This window comes from Cryptomeria japonica, chromosome 5 (genome assembly GCF_030272615.1).
Source record: "Cryptomeria japonica chromosome 5, Sugi_1.0, whole genome shotgun sequence".
In the NCBI taxonomy this organism is placed as follows: domain Eukaryota; kingdom Viridiplantae; phylum Streptophyta; class Pinopsida; order Cupressales; family Cupressaceae; genus Cryptomeria; species Cryptomeria japonica.
In genome coordinates this window covers 279,235,364-279,262,152 of record NC_081409.1, presented here as the reverse complement: position 1 = coordinate 279,262,152, position 26,789 = coordinate 279,235,364, and the positions used below count along the sequence as shown (strand labels likewise).

At 34.4% G+C, this 26,789-nt stretch overlaps 3 protein-coding genes across 3 annotated transcripts; 1 reads left to right on the top strand and 2 right to left on the bottom strand.

Moving 5' to 3' along the window:
• Positions 1-287: 287 nt before the first annotated feature.
• On the top strand, positions 288-2,045 carry LOC131039637 (cytochrome P450 94A2). Its single transcript, XM_057972425.2, has one exon. The coding sequence runs from the start codon at positions 356-358 to the stop codon at positions 1,937-1,939; it is 1,584 nt and encodes a 527-aa protein (XP_057828408.2). The 5' UTR covers positions 288-355; the 3' UTR covers positions 1,940-2,045.
• Positions 2,046-5,725: 3,680 nt separating this feature from the next.
• Positions 5,726-8,346, bottom strand: LOC131039577 (cytochrome P450 94A2-like). The gene is made up of 2 exons (XM_057972364.2): positions 7,839-8,346; positions 5,726-7,723 (listed from the first exon to the last, which is right to left on the bottom strand). Exon 2 carries the CDS (start codon positions 7,553-7,555, stop codon positions 5,966-5,968), a length of 1,590 nt encoding a protein of 529 aa, XP_057828347.1. The 5' UTR covers positions 7,556-7,723; positions 7,839-8,346; the 3' UTR covers positions 5,726-5,965.
• An 8,895-nt stretch (positions 8,347-17,241) lies between these two features.
• Positions 17,242-19,292, bottom strand: LOC131039640 (uncharacterized). Its single transcript, XM_057972428.2, has 2 exons — positions 18,835-19,292; positions 17,242-17,521 (listed from the first exon to the last, which is right to left on the bottom strand). The coding sequence occupies exons 1-2, from the start codon at positions 19,248-19,250 to the stop codon at positions 17,428-17,430; spliced, it is 510 nt and encodes a 169-aa protein (XP_057828411.1). The 5' UTR covers positions 19,251-19,292; the 3' UTR covers positions 17,242-17,427.
• Positions 19,293-26,789: the final 7,497 nt, after the last annotated feature.

Sequence of the window (26,789 nt, the reverse complement as noted above, 5' to 3'; positions counted from 1 at the left end):
CGATGGAGAGACAATATAGGCGGCTGGTCTGCTCTCAATATGTTGACCAGGCAAATTGCTGAGCAGCGATTATTGACCCATTGCTTTCTTTCATTATTATTTTATTAGAGCTCGACAAGAATGAAAACAGCTTACAGCTGTCCTGTGATGTCCCTCACGTTACGATGCAGAAAATTTATGAAAAACAAAAAAAAAATCTTGGTTTTCCACCCAAAAAGTCTCCTCCAGCCGTCGCCAGTCAACACCACGCGATTTCACTGTTTATCTATAAAATATTGATAAAAATCCATTATTCCTATATAAAAAATATCAGATTCTAATCGCCATTGCAAAAATTGGACCTGTACCAGTGTAAATGGCGGAGTTCTTCCTTGATTTGCTCCTTCCCTGTGTTAGCCTTCTTATCGGCATCTTTTTCTTACTGCAGCTTCTATTTCATGGTCGAAAGAAGAGTAAATCTGAGAACCCCACTCTCCTTCCTTTCTTTGGCATACTTTTTCCACTGATAAAAAACCGTCACAGGTTTCACGATTGGATTACAGAGTTACTCTCAGCTTCTCCTTCCAATACATTCAAAAACCATCGGCTGGGAGGAACGAAAGGGTATTTCACAGCCAATCCTGCAAATCTGGAGCATGTGCTCAAAACAAATTTCGAAAATTACAGGAAAGGGGAACGCCTCAACTTTATTCTTCACGACTTTTTGGGCAGAGGAATCTTCAATGCCAATGGGGACCTGTGGAAAATGCAGAGGAAGGTTGCAAGCTACGAATTCAACACGAAATCGCTCAGAAATTTCGTCGTTGAGACGGTGCAATCAGAAATTCAGGAGCGCCTCATACCTGTCCTTTCCAAGGCCTGTAATGAAGGAATCTCCATAGATTTGCAAGATGTTTTGCAGAGATTCACCTTCGATAATATTTGCAGAGTAGCCTTCGGAGCAGATCCTGCTTATCTGGATCCTTCTCTCCCCCAATTACCCCTTGCTAGGATTTTTGGGGATGCAACAGAATTAAGCTTTGCGAGATTTCTTTACGGCATGCCCTTTCTCTGGAGAATCAAGCGTGCCCTTAACCTAGGTTCAGAAAGGCGGCTGCGCAGGGCGATCCGTGAGGTGGATGATTTTGCTATGAATTTAATTCGCGCTAGGAGGAAAGAGATCGCCGAGAGTCAATTAAAGGGAAGCGATTCCCCAAGAAATGATCTCCTTTCCAGATTTATGGCAGCAGCTAATGAATTTGAAACAGAGACTGTTGAAGATGAGGAGAAACACAAATCTGATGTTTTTCTCAGAGACATGATTGTGAATTTTGTGCTGGCTGGAAGAGATACGTCTTCGACTTCACTGACCTGGTTCTTCTGGGTGCTTTCATCACATCCGCGAGTGGAATCGGCCATCCGCCATGAAATTCTGCAAATTTTATCAAAAAGAAAAGTGGAAATGGAAGCTGAACCAAAAGGAGGATTGAATATCTCGTTTACATACGAGGAATTGAGGGAAATGCAATACCTCCATGCTGCTGTGTGTGAATCTCTGCGTTTGTACCCTCCTGTGCCTCTTGGTTCCAAATCTGCAGTTCAAGATGACATTTTGCCCGACGGTAGTTTTGTGGGCAAAGGGTGGTCTATTGACTACAGCATTTACGCCATGGGGAGGATGGAGAGCATCTGGGGAGCGGATTGCCTGGAATTTAAGCCTGAGAGATGGTTCGTCAATGGAGAATTTGTAGCAGAAAATCCTTACAAGTTCTCTGCTTTTCATGCCGGACCTCGCATATGTCTGGGAAAGGAGATGGCCTTCATTCAAATGAAGTCGACTGTGGCTTCCATACTTCATAGTTTTAGCTTGGGGGTCGATCAGAGCTTTGTTCCCACTTATGCAATTGACTTTACTATGCGTATGAAAGGAGGAATGCGGGTGACTGTGAGGAAAAGGTGATTTCCACAACAAACACAGATCTGAAAGTAGTTTTATGTTTCTCTCTGGTTTTTTTTATACTATAGGATGTTTTGATGGATATAAATATAATATAGTTTTTAATTCATCACAATTGCAGATATAATGAATATGCAGGTTATAAAGGATACTTAATGTTAGAGGCTGTGAAATTGGATTAAATAGTTAGCAGAATGAATGAAAGTAATTATATAGATTATTAATAGAAACAAAATTAATTAAGGTTATGTTTTTTTTTTTAATTTTTGGATTGTGTTGGAACAAAGTGGAGATTTTGTGCGATCAAAATTTGGGGCCTTGTTATATTTTGTTGCATTTTCATCAAAGTTGTTGTCTTAAATATTTTTTTAAGTACATTAAAAAGATGATGTTGTGGTATTAAAACTATATTCCAAGCTTTCAATACTTGTTTCTCTTGTATTCTTTTTGCCAAAGATCGTATGGTGTTTTTTTATTAGTGTTAAACTACTCATATAAGTTTACACAGAGAAGGGTTGCTAATTTGTGTTTTTGTGCTAGATGCCAATATATACCTTCATATTATCAAAGTTTACAAGTTTGAAGCAGTTTTTTATTTTCATTAAATTGATGTGACATTTTTTGATGTAATTAAAAGTTTGATGTGACACTTTTCATAATTGTGAGTCACAAATTTCACAAACTATTTGTTTGCTTGGTTCATGAGAAGACCAACATAAAGACAAAATAATACAAAGATCTCATTGTGTGTGTTGGTATACTCTTAATTTTGAAGCCTCCATATTTGCGTGCTTGGGGATTATATTTATTCTAGCTATGGCCTCATTTGAAATCTCTATGCAAAACAAGATGGTTCTAATTATGCAAATTGAAAATGTGAGATATAATTAATTCTAGAGCTGAAAGATGATAGGAATTAGCAACAAAAAATAAATTTGTAGATGCAAGTAAGAAAAAAAGAGAGGATAAAATGGATATGAATATGTGAGCAACTACTTCATGACAAATTAGTCCAAAAATTAGACCATATTTTCACAATCTTAACCAAGAAAAAAATATGATTTAAAAAAAATATATATATAGAAGTCTATAACTCGTTTGAAAATGAATGAATATTCCATCTAAAAGAATAGATTTTAAGAAAATGAATTTTGGTATGTATGAAATAATTAGTTAATAAAATACAAAAATAGATAATTAAAATGAAAACTATTATTATTTGTTCATTCACATTCTCTACTATACTCTTTTGTTTATGTTTACTTGCTATAAATAAAATTTATTTTAGCCATATTTATTCTTTTTGTTTAAGGAATATATATTGCATTTTATTTTATTTTTTATTTAATAAAAATAAATATTAGATTTGATGTCAAATATAAAATAAGGATGAAATATTAGATATAATATAGAATTTTGAAGATTACTCGAGGGTAAGTGTATGTAAATAGTATTAAAAAGGAAGTCAAAAGTGGTCACTTTTTTCCTAAAATCAACTATACATGAATTAGATAAGTAATTTGAGATGTATGCACTAAAAATTTGAAGATCCAAAATAAATAAGACCTACATACTTCAAATTTAGTTTCTAAACTACTATAAGTTTTAAAAAATAATTAATGTTAAGAGGGTGAAATGTGTGGACATAGAATTACTCCTATTTCTCAATAAAACATAACATAATGTTTAGTGTGTGTTCCCTTTTTTTTTGGTTGGGTTTAGTATTTTTAAAAATTGGTTAATGTCAATGGGCACTTGGTCTACTGGTGAAGTTGAATGGCTCTTTTGGTAGTTTTCAAAGTTGATGCATCTTGAAGAATGTTTCAATGAGTGTGCACATCACATAACTTGTATAATAATTTTTCTTTTTTAACTTCTAAAGAATGAAAAGTAGAACACTCCTATAATTTTTTTTCAAATTTTGATAAATAGACCAAAAGCTATAAAAAATCAATACATATGTATCTAAAAAAACAGAAACATTAGTAAAAAAATAAAAAATAAATAAGTTAATCTATTTCAAATTAAAAAAAATGGTTGAAAAGCTAAGATGTGCAACATTTTGTTGGCAATTTAAATAAATATCACTATACAATGTGTAAACTTGATTGTGTGCAAGTTGGAAAACTCCATTGAAAGTCAAAAACATGTGAAATGGAGGAAAGTTAACAATCCAAGCCTTTAGGCTTGTTGCCCAAACCTTAAGCCAAAATTGGTGGGAAAAAAATGTTCATAAAATTTGCATGTTATATAATATGCATGCATTATAAAAAGTGCTCTTGTAATAAAACATGAGCATTTTACATAACACATTCACATTATGCAATATGAGCATATTTTATGAAAGTTAAAATTATAATTCAATTCAGTATCTTTGTCTCTCCCTCTTCCTATCTCCATCTCTCCCCCCCTCTCTATCTCTCTCCCCTCTATATTTATATTGCTCATCTATCTATATGTCTCTCCCTCTCCCTCTATCTTATATCTCTCATTATATATCTATTTGTGTCTCTCCCTCCCCCCTCTCTCTGCTTTCTTATATCTCTTTTTATCTCTCTCCCCATTTCTTTATGTTTCCCTCCCTTTCTTCTTATCTTTCTATCTCTCACACTCTCCCACTCTTCATAATTCTCTCTCCCTCTTTTCCTCTCATTCTCATTCATTTTTAAATGACTCGTGGACATTTTATAGCCATGATTTTTATTTACCAATTGTTTCATACATCATGTGTCATTTTTTCATATTTTATTTATTTTGAAGATCTTAAAGATGTGACCTAATTCTTGAACTAATTTGCTACAAAATAGTTGTTCATATATTTATATCTTTTTTATCTCATTTTTTTGTTACTTGCATCTACAAATTTATCTTTTGTTGCTAATTCCTAACTATCTTTCATTTACAAAATTAACTATATCTCATATTTCCAATTTACATAATTCTAACCATCTTATTTTGCGTAACCACGATGTTGGAGATTTCAAATGAAGCAATGACTAGAAATAAACAAACTCCCCAATCACACAAACATAGAAGATTAAAATTGAAATCCATACCAACACACAATAAGATTTTTATATTATTTTATTATCATATTGGCCATCTCATGAACCAAACAGACAAAGAGTTTTCAAAATCTTAATTTAAAATAAAAATTAAAAAATGACATCAATCTAATGACAAGTAAAACTATTTCAAATTTGCAAGCTTCAATAATACAAAACCATATATTAACACATAAAATAAAAGTACAAATTATTCACCTTTCTCTCTATGGATTTGTATAAGCACCACCAAGAAAAACCATGTGAACCAACTACTAAAATAAAAAGGGAAATAGTGTTGAAAGTTTAGAAAAAAGGTTTTAATACTTTGAAGATGTGTTGTTCTTTTTTAACAAGGGCTAACTACTCTCCTTTTTTTGGATTCACGTGGAAAAGATAAAAACATAAGATTGAGGATTCTTTATAATAATCTGGTAGTGTTTCTTTAAAAAAAAAATGTTTTGCATATACATATATCTTTGTGAACATTACTTATAATCAAATTCATTAAATTGAGTTATGAGAAATATCAACATATTCAACATCATTACTTTCATTATAAAAATTCAATCCAACATCAGCATATAAAGTACTAACTTTTAATCGCACAAAATCTCCACCTTGTACTTTACTCATCTATTTCATATTATTGTTTCACAACATGTAAAGGCACAATTCATATAACCCAAAAAATTTAAAGATAAAAATTGAATTAATTTTATTTATATCATTATTGTACACAGTTATTTTATTTCATTTTAGAGAAATTAGATTTCCAGAGTCCATTGTAATTCATATCATTTACGTCTGAACTGGTTTCAACTGTGTAGAATATTTTGAATCACTCCAAACTTTTTTTCAAAAATGTTCTTTGATGGTAGTGAAAGATGATAAGTCATGAATAATCACGTAACTAACATGATCAAACAAAGAGTGAAGATTAATGAAACATAAACTAGTTTCAGATCTCTGTGCATTCTGGAAATTACCTTGTCCTCACAGTAACCAGCATTTCTCCCTTCATATGCATATTGAAGTCAAGTGTATATGTGGGAACAAAGCTCTTATCGACCTCCAAGCTAAATTTATGAATTATGGAAGCCACGATCGACTTCATTTGAATGAAGGCCATCTCCTTTCCCAGACATATGCGAGGTCCGCCATTGAAAACAGTGAACTTGTAAGGATTTTCTCTTACAAATTCTCCACCCACAAACCATCTCTCTGGCTTAAATTCCAGGCAATCCGCTCCCCAGATGCTTTCCATTCTGCCCATGGCGTAAATGCTGTAGTCAACACCCCACCCTTTGCCCACAAAACTACCGTCAGGCAAAATGTCATCTTGAATTGCTGATCTGGAATCAAGAGGCACAGGAGGGTACAGGCGGAGAGATTCGCACACGGCAGCATGAAGATATTTCATTTCCCTGAATTCCTCGTATGTAAACGAGATGTTGAATCCCCCTTTTGGTTCTGCTTCCATTTCCCCTTTTCTTTTTGATAAAATCTGCAGAATTTCATGGCGGATGGCTGACTCCACTTGCGGATGTGATGAAAGCACCCAGAAGAACCAGGTCAGTGAAGTCGAAGGCGAATCTCTTCCGGCCAGCATAAAATTCACAATCATGTCTCTGAGAAAAGCATCAGATTTGTATTTATCCTCATCTTCAACAGTCTCTGTTTCAAATTCGTTAGTTGCTGCCATTAATCTGGAAAGGAGATCATTTCTCGGGGAATCGCTTCCCTTTAATTGAATCTCGGCGATTTCTTTACTCCTAGAGCGAATTAAATTCATAGCAAAATCATCCACCGCACGAATCGCCCTGCGCAGCCGCCTTTCTGAACCTAGGTTAAGGGCACGCTTGATTCTCCAGAGAAAGGGCACGCCGTACAGAAATCTCCCGAAGCTTAATTCTGTTGCATCCCCAAAAACCCTGGCAAAGGGTAATTGGGGGAGAGAAGGCTCCAGACAAGCAGGATCCACTCCGAAGGCAACTTTGCAAATATTATCGAAGGTGAATCTCTGCAAAACATCTTGCAAGTCAATGGAGAATCCCTCATTGCAGGCCTTGGAGAGGACAGGTATGAGACGCTCCAAAATTTCTGATTGCACCGTCTCCACTACGAAATTTCTGAACGATTTAGTGTTGAATTCGTAGCTTGCAACCTTCCTCTGCATCTTCCACAGCTCACCGTTGGAATTGAAAATTCCTCTGCCCAAAAAGTCGTGTAGAATAATGTTGAGGCGTTCCCCTTTCCTGTAATTTTCGAAATGGGTTTTGAGCACATACTCCACATTTGCAGGATTGGCTGTGATATACGATCTAATTCCTCCTGGCCTCTGGTATTTGAATGTATTAGAAGGAGAAGCTGAGAGTAAATCTGTAATCCAATCATGCAACCTGTAACGGTTTTTTATCAATGGAAAAAGTATGCCCAAGACAGGAAGGAGAGTGGGGTTCTCAGATTTACCCTTCTGTCGAACACGAAAGAAAAGCTGCAGTAAGAAAAAGACGCTGACAACTAGGCTAACACAGGGAAGGAGCAAATTAAAGGAGAGCTCAGCCATTTCCATTAGCCCAGTTTAATTTTTGCAATGGAGTCGAGCTTAAATAATATACTCTAAGCTTTCATTGCTTAGGTGGTACATGTGGGTTCCGTTTATTCGTTTCCTTTTGCTACACGGTTTCCATTCCTCTATATAGTCCCGTTAACTATTACAGTCAGCAGCAGCCCAATATCCCTACAAAAACCCAAATCAAACTAAACTCAAAACTCAAAAACTCAGTGTTCCCCTGCTACGGAAGTTTGGCAGATGCCTGTAAAGTGTTTGCTCATGAACTGTTTGACTGAATTACCTCAAAGTAATTCTATCTCATGGGATGTCATGATTGAAGGATATACACAAAATGGATTTGTTGAAAAGGCTTTAGAAACTTTCAAGCAAATGCAATTGGCAGGTGTAAAACCAGACTCCGCAAACTTTGCCAGCATCCTCCCTCCCTGTGCGAAAATGGAAGCTTGGAATAGGGTATAGTCATTCGTCAAATGATTAAAGGTTAAAGGAATTTCGTCAAATGTTACAGTTGCAATTTCTCTGCTAGACGTGTACGAAAAATGTGCAAGCGTAGATAAGGCAAGCAAACTGTTTGACATAATGCCTCAAAGGGATGTCATCTTATGGAATGCCATGATTTCAGGATATGCAAAATGTGGAAGCATACACAAGGCACGTGAACTGTTTAACATAATGCCTGAAAGAATTGTGTTCTAATGGAATGTCCTGATTGCAGAATAATTTACAAAATAGATTTGCTGAAAAGGCTTTAGAAACTTTCAAGCAAATGCAACTGGTAAGTGTAAAACCAGACTCCGCAAGCTTTGTCAGCATCCTCCCTTCCTGTGCTAAAATGGGAGCTTTGGAACAGGGCTTGGACATCCATCAAATGATAAAAGATAGAGGAATTTTTTGACCCTAAAATTTCATACAAACAAATATTTTTTAATTAATTTTCATTCATAATGGACAATATAGTTAATTTTGAAATTCAATAATAAATATACTAAATTGAGTAAATTTATTTAAAATTAATTGTTGATCAATATCAAAGGTCACCTTCAGGGATCCATCATGGCTATATTCTCTAACATGAAATGCTAATGTGACTCGCATTATGTGGCATACTCCTCCATTTGTAGAGCATCTACTCTGTGGAACAACCTCATTAGCATATACACTCTATGCTCTATGTCTCATCACAAAGTCATCTAACTTGTGACGACATAGAACTCCACAAGCATGACAAATGTGTGGTGATACTCACACCTTGAGGACTTGTGCACATCACCCTATAATAGATGCACATTGTCGTCCTTTAATAGATGCACATTGTGTTAACCAAGAACCATGTTAATGAACTAATAGATTGGAGAATATGAACCTCTACAATCTCCTTCAGAAGTAAAGGGACTATAATATTTATGATGAATGGATGGTTGCCAGATGATCATATGCATGGTGTGCTCCCTCTACCATTTGCATAACCTTTCCATCTATCTTGAAAAATTTGAATATCAAAATAGTTCAAGAGCTAGTTAAGGACAAGCTCTCAATAGAATTTCCTCAATAAATACTAAGGCACTTTCTAGTTATTCCATAGTTGATCATATGCATGGTGTGCTCCCTCTACCATTTGCATAACCTTTCCATCTATCTTGAAAATTTTGAATATCAAAATAGTTCAAGGGCTAGTTAAGGACAAGCTCTCAATAGAATTTCCTCAATAAATACTAAGGCAATTTCTAGTTATTACATGGGGCTAGTAAAAAACCATCCACTCCCTATCCATAAATGGTGCTCTTTATCTACTTGTGGTTGCACCAATGGATTGATAATTTTTGTAACTTATTTCTAACAATCTATCAGTTTTTGGATTGGTGAATAATGTGCATATCATACAATAGAACAATTTTATGGCATAAAAGTGACAATAATTTTCTCTATGAGTTACCCATGTGTTTATTTGTCCAATGTTAAAATCCCCGTGTGTTTATTTGTCCAATGTCAAAATCAACATGAGATATCAAAGATTATAATGATATTGCAAGAGCTTGGTGGTGTGTGCTTGTGGAATTATACTTTTCAACATTTTAAGCTCTATTTTACTATTTTTTATTTTCTTTAAAATATTTGTCGTTTTGTGAGGATGTATGAAAATTACAAGAGGAGCTCAAGGATGCTTTGTAGGTCATGTTCTTCTAAATATTTTTCTTCGTACATTTGATCAAGTAGATGATTTTGAGGTGGATGAGGGTTTGAATCGACTACAATAAAATTTAACAAATCAAAACTAATGCAAGAAAAAATAATTTAATCTTAACTAAAATTATCAAAATTTGATATAAATTATCTCTTGCATGTTAGGGTATTGTGGACGAGGTGGAGATAGCTTACATTTGACTTAGAAATGTAGTCACACTTTTCATTGTTCACATTTGAAAACCATGAAAAAGATTAAATGAGAAAAGGTAGCTTTCAACTACTATTTTAAATTTTATTTTATAGTAGTTATAACATACTTATATTTATAATGTGGTTGGGCCTTAACATGCTCACACTACTATACAACCACATTATATTTTTGTAACGCAAGCACATTATCTTTTTTTTTCCTCTAAAATAGTTTTGCCTCTTTTTGGGGCCCCCTCTTTGCTCAAATCCCTTAAGTTAGAAATCCTTCATTTTTCATAGCCAAACAATCTTCCAATGCACACATTTTGAATTATTTGTATAAGACAAAAATATTCGTGTACTTTTTTAATTGCATATTCATTCTAAATGTGTGGAGTTCACTTTTTTTTTTGCTCAATAAAAAGGCCTAAACCGTATTTTATTAATAAAAAGTGTTACAATCTCTGCTCAGTGTGGGCGCTGGTAGGAAAGAGCAAAGAGGAGAAAAAACCTTCGGGCTTGCCTAGAACCATAGGTCCATTCAGACTAATAACATTTAATTTACATATAAACTTTTACAGGTTCTGCATTCTGGCTTATCAAAAAGCCCTTCATTGGTATCATCTTTGATTTACATGGGATAGTGTATTTCTGCCAAGCTTTCCAAGTTCACTATTGCCATATTTGCCATCTTCTGCTTATCCTGCAAAACAGATTTTCAAAACATTCTTCTGCAAAACCACTTTGTTAACATTCCAAGGTTTATTTTTTCACATTCAATTCCATTGGAAAGGTTTTTTCACGATAATATTTCACCCCAATAATTAATTTTATAGTTTTTCTCTTCTTAAACTAAAAGGGTCTTTAGAATACTTGAAAAAAATTAATTTTAACTTTTACATGATAAAATAGTCTCATAAGATTTATATCCTTGTGATTTGCCACCCTTGATAACATGAGGTGTATCTATAATATAATTCACAAAATGATTAGTCAAATAAATGTGAATATTAATTTTTACTGTAATCAATCTTTTTCAAAGTCACACTATCAATATTACAAGGAATCCATGTTAATTACATTTCATTTATTATTCTATTTCTTAAATTAATTAATCTTTCAATAATATTTTTAGGTTCAATAGAAATACTTTGCCAATCATTGACATGATCAAAATTATGAACATATTTATTAAGTAAACATATGTGAAATACAATTACATATTTATTAAGAAAACCTATGTACAATATGGATTTGTAATTGTGGTTGTCGTGCAACTTTATAGGTTGCATCCCATATTTTATCCATTATTTTAAAAGGTACGAAAAAAGAAATAAAAGAAAAACATCATTTTAGCATATTTACCAAATTTTAAAGAAAGTTTCTTTTAGGTTTTACTCTAAGAAATAGTTGGTCACCAATATTAAATTATCTAATAGGTCTTTTTGAATATGCTCAACTTTTATATCTATCTTGTGCACTTTTTATTTTACATTTTATATTAATAATTAATTATATTTATTTTAATTTTTTAGTTTCATAGCATCTATTGTAATTTATTAGTACTTTCGTGTTTATCTGTCAACTTGATTCCATATTCACAACTATCAAATAAAATTTATTTGGCCTTTGGGGGACACCTTTACCTTGTCATCTAGATAGCTATATATTACTTATGATCTTGCTTATTCTCATAGCATTATTCCAACCTCATCCTATTATCTTTCACATATGGGTGCATTTATTCTTTTGTCTTTTGGCACAAACATATATGTGTGCCTTAATATTTACTAAGAGCTATATGTTTGCATTAGGGAATTAAGACTTTCCTATCTGATTATGTGTTTACATGCCTTATCATGTAATAAGTCACCTTAGGGAAATCATGTCTTCCAAACCTATTGATTTCATGCATGCCTTATCATGTACTAAGAGCTATCTTATTTTTGGAAATTTGATATCTTACATATTCCATTGTGTTTTTTTTTTCTTGGAGCTATATTTAAGGAATATGTCTTCCTTGTGACATGTAATTACATAATTTTTACCTATTCATTAGGATCACCTGGGACAAATTTATAAACTTTACTAACTACCTATAGCCCATAAGATTTATCATTTATCATTCAAGGAACTTCTAATGTGTTTAGGACACATTACTTTACATGACCCATGCCTTTACATCTTAGATTGCATTTACTTTTTATGTATTATTTTCCCTCTCCTACAACTCTATGCATTTGATGGATACAACCAATTGAAGATAGGGCATATTGTATCTCTGACTCCCTTATGTTGATTTTGCAAATAGTTATAGGTACCTACATATCTATATTTGTCGCCATCTCTAGATGGTTTTTGATCACATGAGATGGTCATGTCTAATATGCCATGCCACTTTTGTAGAGGTTGAGTTTTCCTAACGTCTCTCTCCCTTTCACACACACACATTTTTTAATAGGAAATTACTTTGTAGTTGTGATTATTTTAATTGCATGATAGAACTTGTTCATTGCACCTTTTCTCTATTTTATAGTTTTCCATGGAGTTTGTATGCCAATAATGAGGAACACACAAATATTTCTAGTTGAGTCCATTACTTTACATGGTCCCCAATATCCTTTGTATGTCTAAATATTTATTTTAAATGAATATTGGTGAGTTTTCATATACTTTGAAATCCATGCTCATATAGGATTCGCATACACCTCAAAGTGGGGACAAAAGGTAATGGTAAAATTTGTATACCCATGTTGATTCCCATTTAATTTTGGGCCCATTTTGATGGAATATTTTAATACAATTGCATATCAACAAAATACACACTCTTGTGTAAAATTGGGCTCATTCCCCTCTCCTTTATATGTTTTTAATTACACTTACTTTCACACATTCCACTCTTATATCCCTATTTGCATGTACTCCTATACACTCAACTATACTAACTATTTAGTAAACCTATTATTGCCTCCATAACCAATGGCCAATCCCATAATGTGCAAAAACAATCCCCAACCACACAAAATTGGCCCTTAAAATTTAAAAAATAAAAATGTCAACTTGTACCTATTTTACTAGTTGTTAGCCAACTTGGCACATGTTTGCACCATTAATTTCTATAATCTTGTATTTAAATACATTCAATATGCATTAATTGATATCTAGAATTCACATCCCAAAAAACCTATCCATTGAAAAAAAGACCTACTCTAAGGGAACTTTTCTTTGGAGCACTAAAAGGAATCTATCCACATCAAATTCATCTAGGACACATGCATGTCTATTATTGTTTCCAATATTCTTTCACAATGTTCTTTTTTTTTAATCAAGAGGGGTTGACCTACACAAACATGACCCTTGTGATCCCACAATTTCCCTAGGGCATTTCATAATATTGTTATTCCTTACATATTATCAAATATTAGAGATAAGGTGACATCATTTTCAATAATCTATAGTGAAATAATTCAATCTAATGGGCTCTAGCTCATTCCACATGTCAAGTTGATATTAGAAGTAGAATCAATCCCATACAACTACAAATTATCAGATGCATTTTCTACATAGGCATTTTTTAGACTAAGAACATATTTTTACAATTGACAAATAAAATCTATCCAACATCAACATCCACTTCTTCATTATAATTCCTAAAACTAAAATCATTATCCTTTTTTTATGAAATTTCAAATATTCATATTTAATAATTTTCAATTCCCTACTAATAATAATTAACATACATAGATTTGATACTAGTTGTTAGGGTTTAGGCAGTTTACAAAGGTTGGTTTACATACCAAAATAATAGCTAACTCCTTTATTAAATAATGGGCAATTTTTGCTTTGGAGGCACTACCCTTACTCCCTACAACCCCTGTTGGGTTCATTGCTCCTAGACCCCTATCATGGAATTCACCCTCAGGTCTCACAAGAGAGGCTCTAGCCCCCTACACTCCCCCATTAATTGATTTGGGGGGAAACCATGGTTGACATAGTCGCCAAAAATTAAGTCTAATGATATGATCAAACACCAAATTGAACATGTTTATGCTTTATTTTCCTATTTGGGGGAATCTTTCTTAGAATACTCTTCTATTATCTTGTTATGATTGTTTGCACGTGTTATTTAAATCCTATATGATCAAACACCAAATTGAACATGTTTATGCTTTATTTTCCTATTTGGGGGAATATTTCTTAGAATACTCTTCTATTATCTTGTTATGATTGCTTGCACATGTTATTGATTGTTCTATGTTAATCACCTTGGATTTTCATTGATCCTTGTTGTGTGCCCATTCTACACAATTTTACGATGGCACATGGTTTATGATTTCCTTATGATTCTTATCCTCCATGATTATGATGATGTTTCCATGTTATGGCTAACCTTATCTTGATCCTAATGCTTCTAATATCTACATCCAGTTATTCCAAGTTTATTATGCTTTTTATATTCACATATCGTGTTTATTATTACACCTAAATCTTATCATGTTATTGTATGGTCTCTTACTCATATTTATCTCATATGCTTATGACCATTATTATATGTCCACGTTGATGATAATTTTCATATAATTACTTATGATCCCATCATGCCATCATCTTATGTTTATCTTATGCTCCTATGCACGTTGTATATATCTCATATTGTCATATTTCATTTTCATGACCACACATTATTTATTATCACTTTCATGAACTTATCTATCAACTTGATTCCATATTGACAGTTATTTGGTCTTTGGGGTCCACCTTTACCTTATCATCTGGATAGCTATACATTGCTTATGATCTTGCTTATTCTTGTAGCATTATTTCAACCTCATCCCACTTTCTTTCCCAAATGGGAGCATTTATTTTTTTATCTTCTCACACAGACATATCTTTCATAGTTGCACTTACACATGCCTTAATATGTACTAATAGTTGTTATATGTTTGCATTAGGGGCATTCAACCTTCATATCTTATTATGTGCTTACATGCTTTATCATGTACTAAGAGCTATTTATTGTTGGGGATTTGATAGCTTACATATTCCATTATGTTTTTTTCTTCCTTGGAGCTATATTTAAGGCACGCCTTTCATGTGATATATACTTACATAGCTTTTATCTAGCCATTTGGGTCACCTTACGTTTTTCATTTTTTAATACAAGGGAAAAAATATAATTTTATTAATTACCTCTAACCCACAAGCTTAAATACTTATCATTCAAGGTTTCTTCTTTGTTTTTCATAATGTGTATATGGCACTTATTACTTTACATGACCATGCCTAAATTACATGCTTAGATTGCATTGACGTTTTATGTATTATTTTTCCTCTCCTACAATTCGTTGTTGATGGATACACACAATTGAAGAGGGGGCATATCCTATCTCTAACTCTCTTATGTTGAGGTTGAAAATAGTTACAAGTACCTACACATCTAGATTCGTCACCATTTATAAATGTGTTTTGATCACATAAGATGGTCATGTCTAATATGTCATGCCACTTTTTGTATGGGTTGATATTTTCTAACTTCTCTCTCTGCCCCCTCCTTCTCATGCTTTCCCACACACATTTTTGTTTGTACTTAATTTTATTGCATAAAAGAACTTGTTCATTGCACATATCTTCTTTATTTTATAGTTTTGCATGGAGTTTGCATGCCAAGGATGAGGGGCACACAAATATGTCTAGTTAAGTCCATTAATTTACATGGACCCTACTATCCTTTGCATGTCTAAATATTTATTTAACACGAATATTGGTCAGAATTTGCATATTCTTTGAAATGCATGCTCATCTATGATTCATGTACACCTCAAAGTGGGAACAAAATTAATGGTGAAATTTTTATACCCATGTTGATTCCCATTTAATTTTGGGCCCATTATGATGGAATGTTTTAATACAATTACATATCGACAAAATGCACTCTCTTGTGGAAAGTTGGGCTCATTCCCCTCTACTTTACATGTTTCCATTTACACATACTTTCACACATCACACTCTTCTATCCCTATTTGCATATACTCCTATATACTCAATTTTACGAACTATTTAGTACACATATTGTTGCCTCCATAACCAATGGCCAGTCCCATGATGTGCAAGTTTAGTCCCCAACCTCATAAAACTGACACTTCAAATTTTAAAAATAAAAATAAAAAATAAAAATTGTCAACTCCTACCTATTTCACTAGTTGTTGGCCAACTTGGCACATGTTTGCACCATTAGTTGCTATATTTTTGTATTTAAAGGCATTCAATGTACATTAATTGATATCTAAAGTTCACATCCAAAAAGACCTATCCATTGAAAAGGAAAACTATTATAGGAAAACTATTATAGGAATACTTTTCTTTGGAGCACTAAAAGGAATCTATCTACATCGAATTCATCTAGGACACATGCATGTTTGATTATTGTCTCCAATATTCTTTCACAATAGTTTCCTTTCGTAGTCAAGTGGGGTTGACCTAGACAAACATGACCCATGTGATCCCACAATCTCCCCAAAGTATTTGATAATACTGTTGTTCCTTACATATTAGCAAATATTAGAGATAGTGCGACATCAAATTTAACAATCTATAGTAAATTAATCAATCCCATGGGCTCTGGCTCACTTCCACACATCAAGTTGATATTGTAGAGATAGAACCAATCCCATACAACCACAAAAATTCACATGTATTTTGTACAAAGACATAAATGTTTAGACTAAAAACAACATTCTTTCACCATTGACAAATAAAATTTATTCAACATAAACATCCAAATCTTCATCATAATTCCTAAAACTAAAGGCACTATCATTTTTATTTTATTTCATATATTTATATTTTATAATTGTCAATTCTGTGTCGATAATAATCAATATAGATTTATTTATACTTATTTTTGTTCATTAATTTTTAATTATTTTCCCTTTATAGATATATTCATTAATGCTACCTTTAGATAGCAGAGAGTGCAGTGAAAAGTTGTTGGTTTGTGTACGATCTGTTGATACAATATGTTTTTTGTGGTTCAAATAAGTTTTTCAGAGATTTTTGTGAACATTCATTACAACAATAACTACTACATTTATGGTAGTTAAACCCACAATTAAAATATTTCTCAGGTTTGTTGTTGCACTCTATTATATAGAGTGAAATTATTAATGCTAATATTGCTCTAAGTAGACTATAAATCTTGAACTTTATTCAATACCAAAAAAATTACTATTTTTATTAGATTAATTCAAAATGTTAGTCATATAAGGATGAACAAAAAACTTTGGCATTGTAAATGCATGAAGCAATAAAAATTCCACGAAAATCGTTTCACATTGTCTCACATATTAAAGTCTTTGAAAATTTTAAACATCAAAAGTTGACGAATAAATAAGTATAACAGTTTCAAAACAACACGTTCCTCTGAAGAGATGCACAACCCACAAAAGAAAATAGATATCTTATTTTAGCGACGCTCTAAATTTAGTAGAAAGAGAAAATCAGTAATAAGGAGGTGGTGGACCTCCTCTAAATGGTGGGCAGCATCCTCCACAACACATCTCTAATAGCCAGCAACAACACAAGCACTGCAAGCTGCATAATCGTGATACAAATAAACTATTAAAACTTCAGAAGTTCCTAAATTCAATAATAATTCTTTAAAGAACTATATTAGGAGAAAAATATGTAAATTTCAATATTCTAATAAAGTTTAATTAATTAATAAATACATTTTTAAAAATAAGTATAACGAAAATAAATGTAAAAACAATAGTTTCATAAATACATTGTTTTATCACAAAATTTCAATTTCTAATTGAGGAAGATAACTTTCACGTTTAGGTTACAAAATAATTGATATTGATTGACAAGTATAAGGTATTTTTCACACAGTGTAGATTATGATGTTTGTCGTGATAATGATGTTTTTACTAGAATTCAATTTTAGAAACTTATTGATTTGATTTATATGAAACTATGTTTTATTAATCCACTTGGTACTTACTGCATTTAAGTGGTGTGACTTCTTGAGAGGTCATCCATCCAAGTATTACTATGTCTCAAATGTGCTTAATCATGAAGTTTTCCCCAAGATCAAGCCCACTTAATTTTCTATGAAGTTTCCCCAAGATCAAGCCCGCTTAATTTTCTATGAAGTTTCTTCCAAGATCAAGCCCACTTAACTTGTTATCTTAGAGAAAATTTCATGGTTAAGCACAGTTGAGTCAAAGTAATATTGGGATGACCATCTTCAAGAAAATGCTAAGGTTTGCCTATATGCAATGAGTGTTATATGAACAATTCTTTTGAATCACTATTCATAAAATAAGGATCAATAAATTTGACCTAAAAACTATGCAATTAAATCTCAAACTTCTTTTATTTTACAACTTAATTACAAGTAATCACAAAACTATACATTTTATTTTGTTAATCACTAATTGAAAAAATAATCTCCAAAAAAGAGAGCAATGTCATCTATTAATGATATGAGCTTTCCACAATCCATAGTGAATATTGCAAATGTTTCGGATCACACTCCTAATCAAAATGATAATAAATAAAAAGCTCAAAGAAATTTAAAAAAATGCCATCTAATGCAATTGCTCAAATTTAAGTCTAAGAGCTGATCCTTTCACCCATCTAACTACTCACTTTCAAAAAACAGAAAGATAGAGCTTAAGCAGCTGCATGGGGACCTGCCCTAAGACCAAAAAAATGCCTAGTGTTTTTATGAAATACAAAGTTTTCTAAAATTGAAAAGTCCATTAAAAAAAAAGCGGAATCCTACAATTGTGAAAAAAAACAAAGATAAATTTCCCATATTAAAAAGTATAAAAAATCACTTTACCACCAAGTTTTATGAAAACAGAAAAAGTAAACGTCAAATAACAGAAATCGCTTACATATCACATATACAACCGCCGAATCCACCACCCCAGCCCCCAAAACCACCTCCCCAGTAATTTCCAAGCATAGGAGGAGGTCCCATTCCCCATGGACCGGGTCCAAAACCAGGGCCTGGTCCAAAACCACCTGGTCCGGGGCCAAAACCGCCTGGTCCAGAGCCGAATCCACCTGGTCCGGGGCCAAATCCACCTGGTCCAAAACCGCCTCCAGGTCCTCCTCCTCCTCCTCCTCCTCCTCCTCCCGGACCTCCAGGCCCCATTATTTGCCTTTCTTTGTTTGTTTCAGTCGACGCGGGTTCGATTCTCGCAAAGGCCGATCTTTTCTCACTGAAGTTTTGAAATGCAGTGACATTTGTTTGAAGGTTTTGTAGAGAAAGATCGTAGGTAGTATTCTTCGTGTATAAGTTTCTCATCTAACATTCTTTTTTTGTTCGTAGCTTAACTGCCATTCTTGGTCGTTGTTTTGTCAGATTGGGGTGCAAAGTAGACCCCCCCTTAGACTTTAAAATTTTGTTGTGCTAACCATGAGGCTAACCATGTAAACCATTTTTTTATTCAGCTAAAACAATTAAGACTTCAACAATGAATGGATGAATGAAAATGGAAAATTGTAATAACGTTCATGAGGTCAAAGTGGTCTATGGGATTGAGGACTAGCTCACAACCCAAGTTTTAGAAAGTTTGTAAACTTTTTTCGAGATCAGATTTTTTTTTTTTGAGTGAAGTTTGCAGTTGTGTTCAACTCGCTTTTATTTTTTTGCTGAATACATGCATTAGTTTCCATCAAATTAATAAAAATATACACGTATCCACAAAATAAGTATAGGACACAAGGTCACTGCTAGAGTCACATAGGCATTGCATGGAAAGCAATTTTATTTGTATTAGTTAAATACATGACATTATAAAGTTTAAATGAAAGATTTGAGATTGATTATTAAAAATATATTTAAATGAAATGTATGTACATATTTAATTTTTTAGGCAAAAACATTTGTTTAATTGTGAAGATTTTATTGGTCAATTTAATGAGTTTTTATAATATGTCATGACTTGAAAATTTAGTTATGTATTATCAAAAATTAAATTCACAACTACAAAAGTGATAATTATACATTAGTGACCTTGTAACTTGTAGGAATGATCTGGTAATTTACAAATTGTTGAACTTCCCTTCCACGATATTTGAGTGCACCTAAGGATTGTGGTATTTATAGACACCTTTGGTGTTTAAATATACCACGGTAATGAGTAATTCAAGACTCAATTTGTACTTTAGTCAACTAATGAAATGCATAAAAATTTGAATTTGGAATGTCAACTTAATATTTTAGGATTCAAATATGTAGTTGTGAACCTTATCTAGATCAAGTCCACACTCGCAACAAATGAGATTGTTTGTCAACTTGCATACAAATATAAGGTCGTCTTACATGAGCTATTTGGTGCAATAAAGACAACCTAGTTGCAATGGAACCAAAACATAAGAGAAAAGAGCATGGATATGTAATTTTTAGTATTATCTTTTGTCCCCACTTCAACTTTCATGTGAGCGAACATGAAAATTCAAGTCAAAGTAAACCAAGTAGACACAGGGAAACTTTTTTTAAAGCAAACATTTAAAGGACATTGGTTCTACGCAATGTAATAGACCATGGATATCCAAATTTCATATACTCTTGTTTCCATCATTGTTTTATCTTCAATACTTACACGAATAAAATAAAATTTCATAATAAGTAGTTCCTATCAAGCATAAAAAATGTTGCAACTTGTTAAACTAGCTTTAATAATGTAAAAATGAGTCAACTAAGAGATTTTCCCTACTATAGAAAGTGATAGTAAAGCTTCAAATATGTAGAAATATAAAAAAGGTTCCACATGGATATAGATTCAAGATTCTAAAGGTCTACATTTGGATACAAAATTGATATATTTGTAGGAAAATGGTGTCTCAACCTTCTAAAGGTCTACATTTGGATACAAAATTGATATATTTGTAGGAAAATGGTGTCTCAACCTTTCAATAATAAAAGGTTATTGTTGATAAATTATGCACTTATGGGGTTGCAAGTGGGGTACCCCCATTGCAGGGTACAGGGGGATGGCCCCCTCAGAGGGAGGCTAGGGCCATGTGCCTCAATGGGTGTTTGAGGGAAATGCCCCCAAAGCCACATTTTATATATAATTTAGCATTGTAAAGTGTAACAACCATTGTTCTTAAATAGGGAAAACAGTAACTACCACAACATTTAAAGAAAGGATTTACCACTAACTTCAACTTCAACTAAAAAAGAAACAATTAACTAACTTTCATCAAAAAATGAAACCAACTAATCAACTGAAAATTAGTTGAGCTAAATTAACTGAAATAGGTAAGATTTTAGAGAATACAACTCAATAAGCTTCTTGTTGAATAACCAGTACAAGCCTCAACATTGTCTAGGAGAGGGACAACATCACTAAGGGCTTTTTCGCCTAATCATAGGCTTGCCAGTCTCTCGTGCATCTTCCATCTGGAAGGGCCCGACCCTTCACAAGGGTAGAAAACTAAGGATAAGACCAAAATGCCATTTATCCATCTCAGCGTGGTGTTTAGAACCTACATGTACTAGTCGGTCATACACTATAGGTACCTCCTAACTAGTATGACCATTTGAATAAAGGTGTAATCAGTTCATGTGAACTATCAGTCACATGCTAACTGTAGCGCCACCTTGGCCAAGGTTTCATTAAAGATGCACACATGTGTTGTCAGACTTCACCACCCTTACTCGACTTGTCCATACCAGAGTACAATTGACTCACATAACATAAAGGGTCACCTATCCCACTAGATCCTCAATCAAAGTCTTATGTCTACTGACATTGATGATCTAATGTATCATAGGTAAACATGACATTAACGACCCAATCCTGAACTACAAACATGTAACTGACAAAAGAAGGATCCTAGTATTCTGATATAGGACTTCAAACTATTTGAACATGATACTAGACATGATAACAGCCATAAAGATTAAAATATTCATACTAGATTTAATTTACTCAATCGCATTATTATTCAGACTGTTTTCTATAGAATTGAGAATTGTATTAAGAGCAATTATGTTTGAATTTATGTGTTCACATGGCTTACATAATATTGCTAATGAGATTACCAAATGTTGCTCATCATCCCATGGTACAGGTGTGCAAACAGTCTTACTTTTTGATCTCTTTGCATCAATTAAGCATCAATGTACATATCAAAATTATATAGCCATACAAGATAGAGTAAACATAAATAAGCATCAAGTTTGCATTAGCTATAGAGTCAAAGTTTTGATTTTTTCTTTTACTTTAAAAAAAATATTTTCACTCCAAACAATGCATGTTTGAACTCTATATTACAATCAGATATGATCTGATCACTTTCATGATTTGCAAGCATAACATTAAGAATTCAGGTTGTTGGTATGTTGCTCTGTCATGCCATTTATCGCTTTCATGATCTGCAAGCATAACATCAAGAAGTTATGTTGTTGGTATGTTGCTCTATCATGCCATTAACTTGGGCAAGTAGGTAGCATCCCAACAGTATAGCTTCTAATGGAACATCAAAATATAAATAAATCAATATGCCATTTGACTTATATGCAGTTTTCATGCTATCTAGCCATCTACATTAGATACTGATGCTCTGCAAAATGAACAATGTTAGATAAAAGCCCGTGGTCGTATAACACACAAAAACACAAGAAACAAAGGCAAATGTTAGTGTTAATCAACCAAAAACAAGTCTAAGCAGACATACCAAAAGAGACACTAAAAACATGATGAAATATTCAACTATGGAAGCAAATACAACAAGGCATCTCCAAATGCCTTCTACCATGCTCTTAGCTCCTTCTCCCTTGTTCCTCTCCTCTCCAAGTTCCAAATTAGTGTAGCTCTCAGTAGCTTTTTGCACTATGGATGCCTTATGAAGATTCAAGATTGAAATGATGATTAATCTAAAATGTTATGCAAATGTGAACAAGGGCTAAAATGAGAGATTTATCTAATTAGCTAGTGTTGATTTTAAACCAAAAGAGTGAATATGATTGATTTATGCTAAAAGCTCTCTAAAAATGACTATAATGTAAATGCATACAAGTTTTTAGGATCTGGATTATGAAGAAATAGGCTTTATTTATAGGAAAAATGGAGCAATGGATGGTTGAGATTGAGTAATCTCAACAAGGGTCAGGATTGAATGATATTCAATCCATGTGAGGGCTTTCAACCCAATCCTAGGATGACAAGTGTCAACATGAGAGGGGTTGAGAGGAGAGGGAAGAAACATTAAATGCTTGACATGACCTGAGAGTTAACTTGGGAGTTAAGGTCAAGGTTGGGTTGAGTGAATAAATTCATTATCTAAAGAATAATGCTTTTATCCAATGGATAAACTCTTGTGCAAAGGTTAAAGGGATAACCATGGTCAAAGCAATAAATGTTTGAGGAGACACATGGGTTACATGAGGGTTGAGTTAGGGGTCAAAGTCCCTAACCATGGGTGCAAGTGGATTTAACCATTAATGGTCATGTAAGAGCCATAAGTGGTTTGGAAGACTTTAGAGGTTAAATTGTTGAACACACAAAGCATTTAATGTTTTTCAAAGACTTTGAAGTCTTTGAGAAGTGACTCCAAGTTGCTTAGGAACGTGACAATAATTAGGGGATGGATTAGGCTAATTAGGAAGGGGTTAGAAGAATCTAGAAGGGGGTTAGGATTGCAAGTGGGTTTGGTGGGTGAGGGAAAATAGGATTTAAATTAAAATAAAATTAATTTATTTCAACTTGTGGTTGTAGCTTGCATTTGTAGGAAAATGCAAGTGGGGGGATTTTTAATGATTTAAATAAATGCTTTTATTTAATTTATTTAAAAGAGGAAAGGGGGTTAAATTGAATAAATAGGATTTATTCATTTAATTGATTGTGAATTTGGTTTAATGAATTAATTAAAATAAATTGAATAATTTATTTAATTAATGGGAGAATGTATTGAAGATTAATAAATTAAATGTTAATTTAATTAAAGGATGGCTAGTGGTTTTTAATCAAATAAATAACAAATATTCATTTAATTAAAATGGACAGATTTATGTGACTACATTTGCCTCTCTTTGAGACGGTGCAGTTTATCGCGTTGTTTCAAAGAAAGAAAAATAGGTGTGAAGAAATATGCCCGATAAAATGTTAAGTTAATGGGTGGTATGCCCCCTCAAGAGATGGGCCAAATCTTTTTTGAAAAATCGAGCGATCTCTCGAAAAAGAATGAAAATTGGCGGGGTGGTAGAAGAGAAAAATTTAGCAACACCTGGTGAAAAATAGAAGAAATCGGAGATAAAATAAAGAAATGGGAGGCTCAGGAAGTTCGCGGGGGAAAATTAGGGTTACGACGAAGAGTATATATGGGGAGGAAGGGGTGAAAACAGGCTCATTTGCATTCGCGTCCATAGTGAAATTTGAGCTCTAAGAGTGACCTTTTAGAAGAGCAAGGAGTAGTCAGGATGTCGGTTCCCATAGCAGAGCACCGTTTACAGCGAGTCTGACGATTCCAACGGCCAGACAACTACAGACCACTAGTATGTGAATTTAATTTTTTGAATTTCATGCATTTTTGGTATGTTTTTTGCTTAGTCCAAGTTGAGTCAACACAATAGCGCTAAAACTATGTTTTGGCACTATTGTCAACTAAATTAGCGCTATTGCATAGTGGTTTTAGCACTTGTGTCAAGTCTAGAGCTATTGTATAGCTAGTTTAGCGCTTTTGTTTGTTTAGCGCTATTGAGTAGTTGATTGAGCATTGTTGTTGTGAGGTGGCCCTATTATATAGTCAATGTAGCGCTATTCTTGGTTTAGCGCTATGCAATAGTTGATTTAGCGCTTTTGCAATCATATTAGCGTCTTTGTGTTCAAAATAGCGCTTTTGTGTAGGAAAATAAATGCCCCAGTGTGTTTGAAAAAGAATCTCCTGATGCCAATGATGGATGGATGGAGATGTGAGGTGAGGGTTGTTTTGAACCATAGCAGCCCTAACGAGACTTAGATCATTTAGGATAAATGCTTGTTGTAGTCTAGGTGTGCCATGATTGCTTACCTGTTGAGACCCAAAGATACTTGATCAAAGTATCTGTTGATAGTCTAGGTTTAAACTTAAGAAAGTTTGAAACAAAATAACTGATGATGATGATGGTCGATGCGCCTGTGTAGGAGGATCTTCGTGTCTTATAGATGCGCAAGAGGCTTCCCGCCACACAGGTGTTGCGTGATTGATTGATAGAGGCCGAGGTGGATTGCATTGCAACAACAGATCTTTATGATGTTATGTATATGCCCCTGATTTAGACGAATCGCGGGTTGATCACAGCATTGGCAGAGCAATGGCATAGTGAGACATGCACGTTTCACTTAGGGCAGGGGGAGATGACAATGACACTGGAGGATGTATGGCGCATCCTGCACATTCCCATTCAAGGAGAGTTGGTGACATATGACCGAGCATGGGGGACAACAACAGTGTATAGATTTTTTGATGAGGATGTCTTCATTGATGACAGATCGATAGCCTGGGAGGATAGAGCAGCCTTGTATGAGCCATTACCAGTAGTGCTATCAGGGATTGTTGGGAGATTGCTATGTCCAGATCGACAATCGCATGGACTTGTCATTGGTTGGGGTCAGGTGATTGAGCAGATGATGACAGAGGGGACCCAGTTTGCATGGGGACCGTGCGTGCTACCGCACTTATATCAAGATCTTCATGAGGTAGCATACCGAGGGGTGGGCCCATTGGGAGTGGAGATCACGTTGCTGCATATTTGGGTGTGGGAGAACTTATCGGTTACCCGAATTGTTAGTCTGAGATTCCGAGTAGTGGACCAGCCATATGTATACATGTATGGAGGTATGATGAGTCAGCCCCACCTGGGGAAGTTCGAGTGGTAGCGGCGGGCACTGGACGATTTGGATACAGTGATTTGGAGGTCATATATTGAGTGTGATCCCTAGGAGGATGATGCAGAGGCATTGTTGTATGTGTTCATGACATGATACCTCATTGGTAGGACAACCTACAATGTGAAGAGAAAAATTCCTAGCAGAGTTTTGAGACAGTTTGGGCGGCGACAGGGATTGCCTAGTGGATCAGGAGAGTATGTACGGGTGGTATAAGAGAGGTACTTATGGGGACCAGTGTTACCTTATGATCAAGCATTGGTAGAGTTTCGCACATTACAGGCGAGACCATGGCATATGAGGTCAGGGGTAGTAGATGCAGGGGTGTCAGATGAGTACACTCAGTATATTGCGGCACATCTGATTCCTTGGATATCAGATCCAGCAGAGTCAATTCCATATTTTGAGGAGGATAGGGGATAGAGACGGAGGAGGAGAGGAGGTCACAGAGTGGTAGGTGGATGAGAGAGAGGGGATGGAGGAGGTGGTGATGGAGGAGGAGGAGGAGGGGGTGGGGGTTTTGGAGGAGGTGGTGGATTCAGAGGTGGAGGGGGGGTGGTGGACGATTACAATGCAGAGGGAGAGGTGGGTAGCCATTGCGGCCATCTCAGGGACCTTTGATGCAGGGAGGCATGAGAGTAGATGGCAGGGATGTAGGTGAGGGACAGGAACCTATGGATACAGGGGAGGGAGCCACTAGGGAGGGAGCCACTAGAGACGCACCTATGGATATGGGGGAGGGAGATATAGGTGGGGATCTACGGGACCATATGATATTATTTTTGCAGACTCGACTAGAGGATATGGAGGCAGAGGTGGCCGCTAGAGATGTGCAGTTGTTTGCACAAGAATCATAGCTAACTATAGTGTTGCGGGAGAGAGATCAAGTCGTGGACAGGGTGATCTAGTTACATGAGAGAGTGAAGGCCTTGGAGGGAGTACAGGGACAGGGGCCTTCTATGGATGCA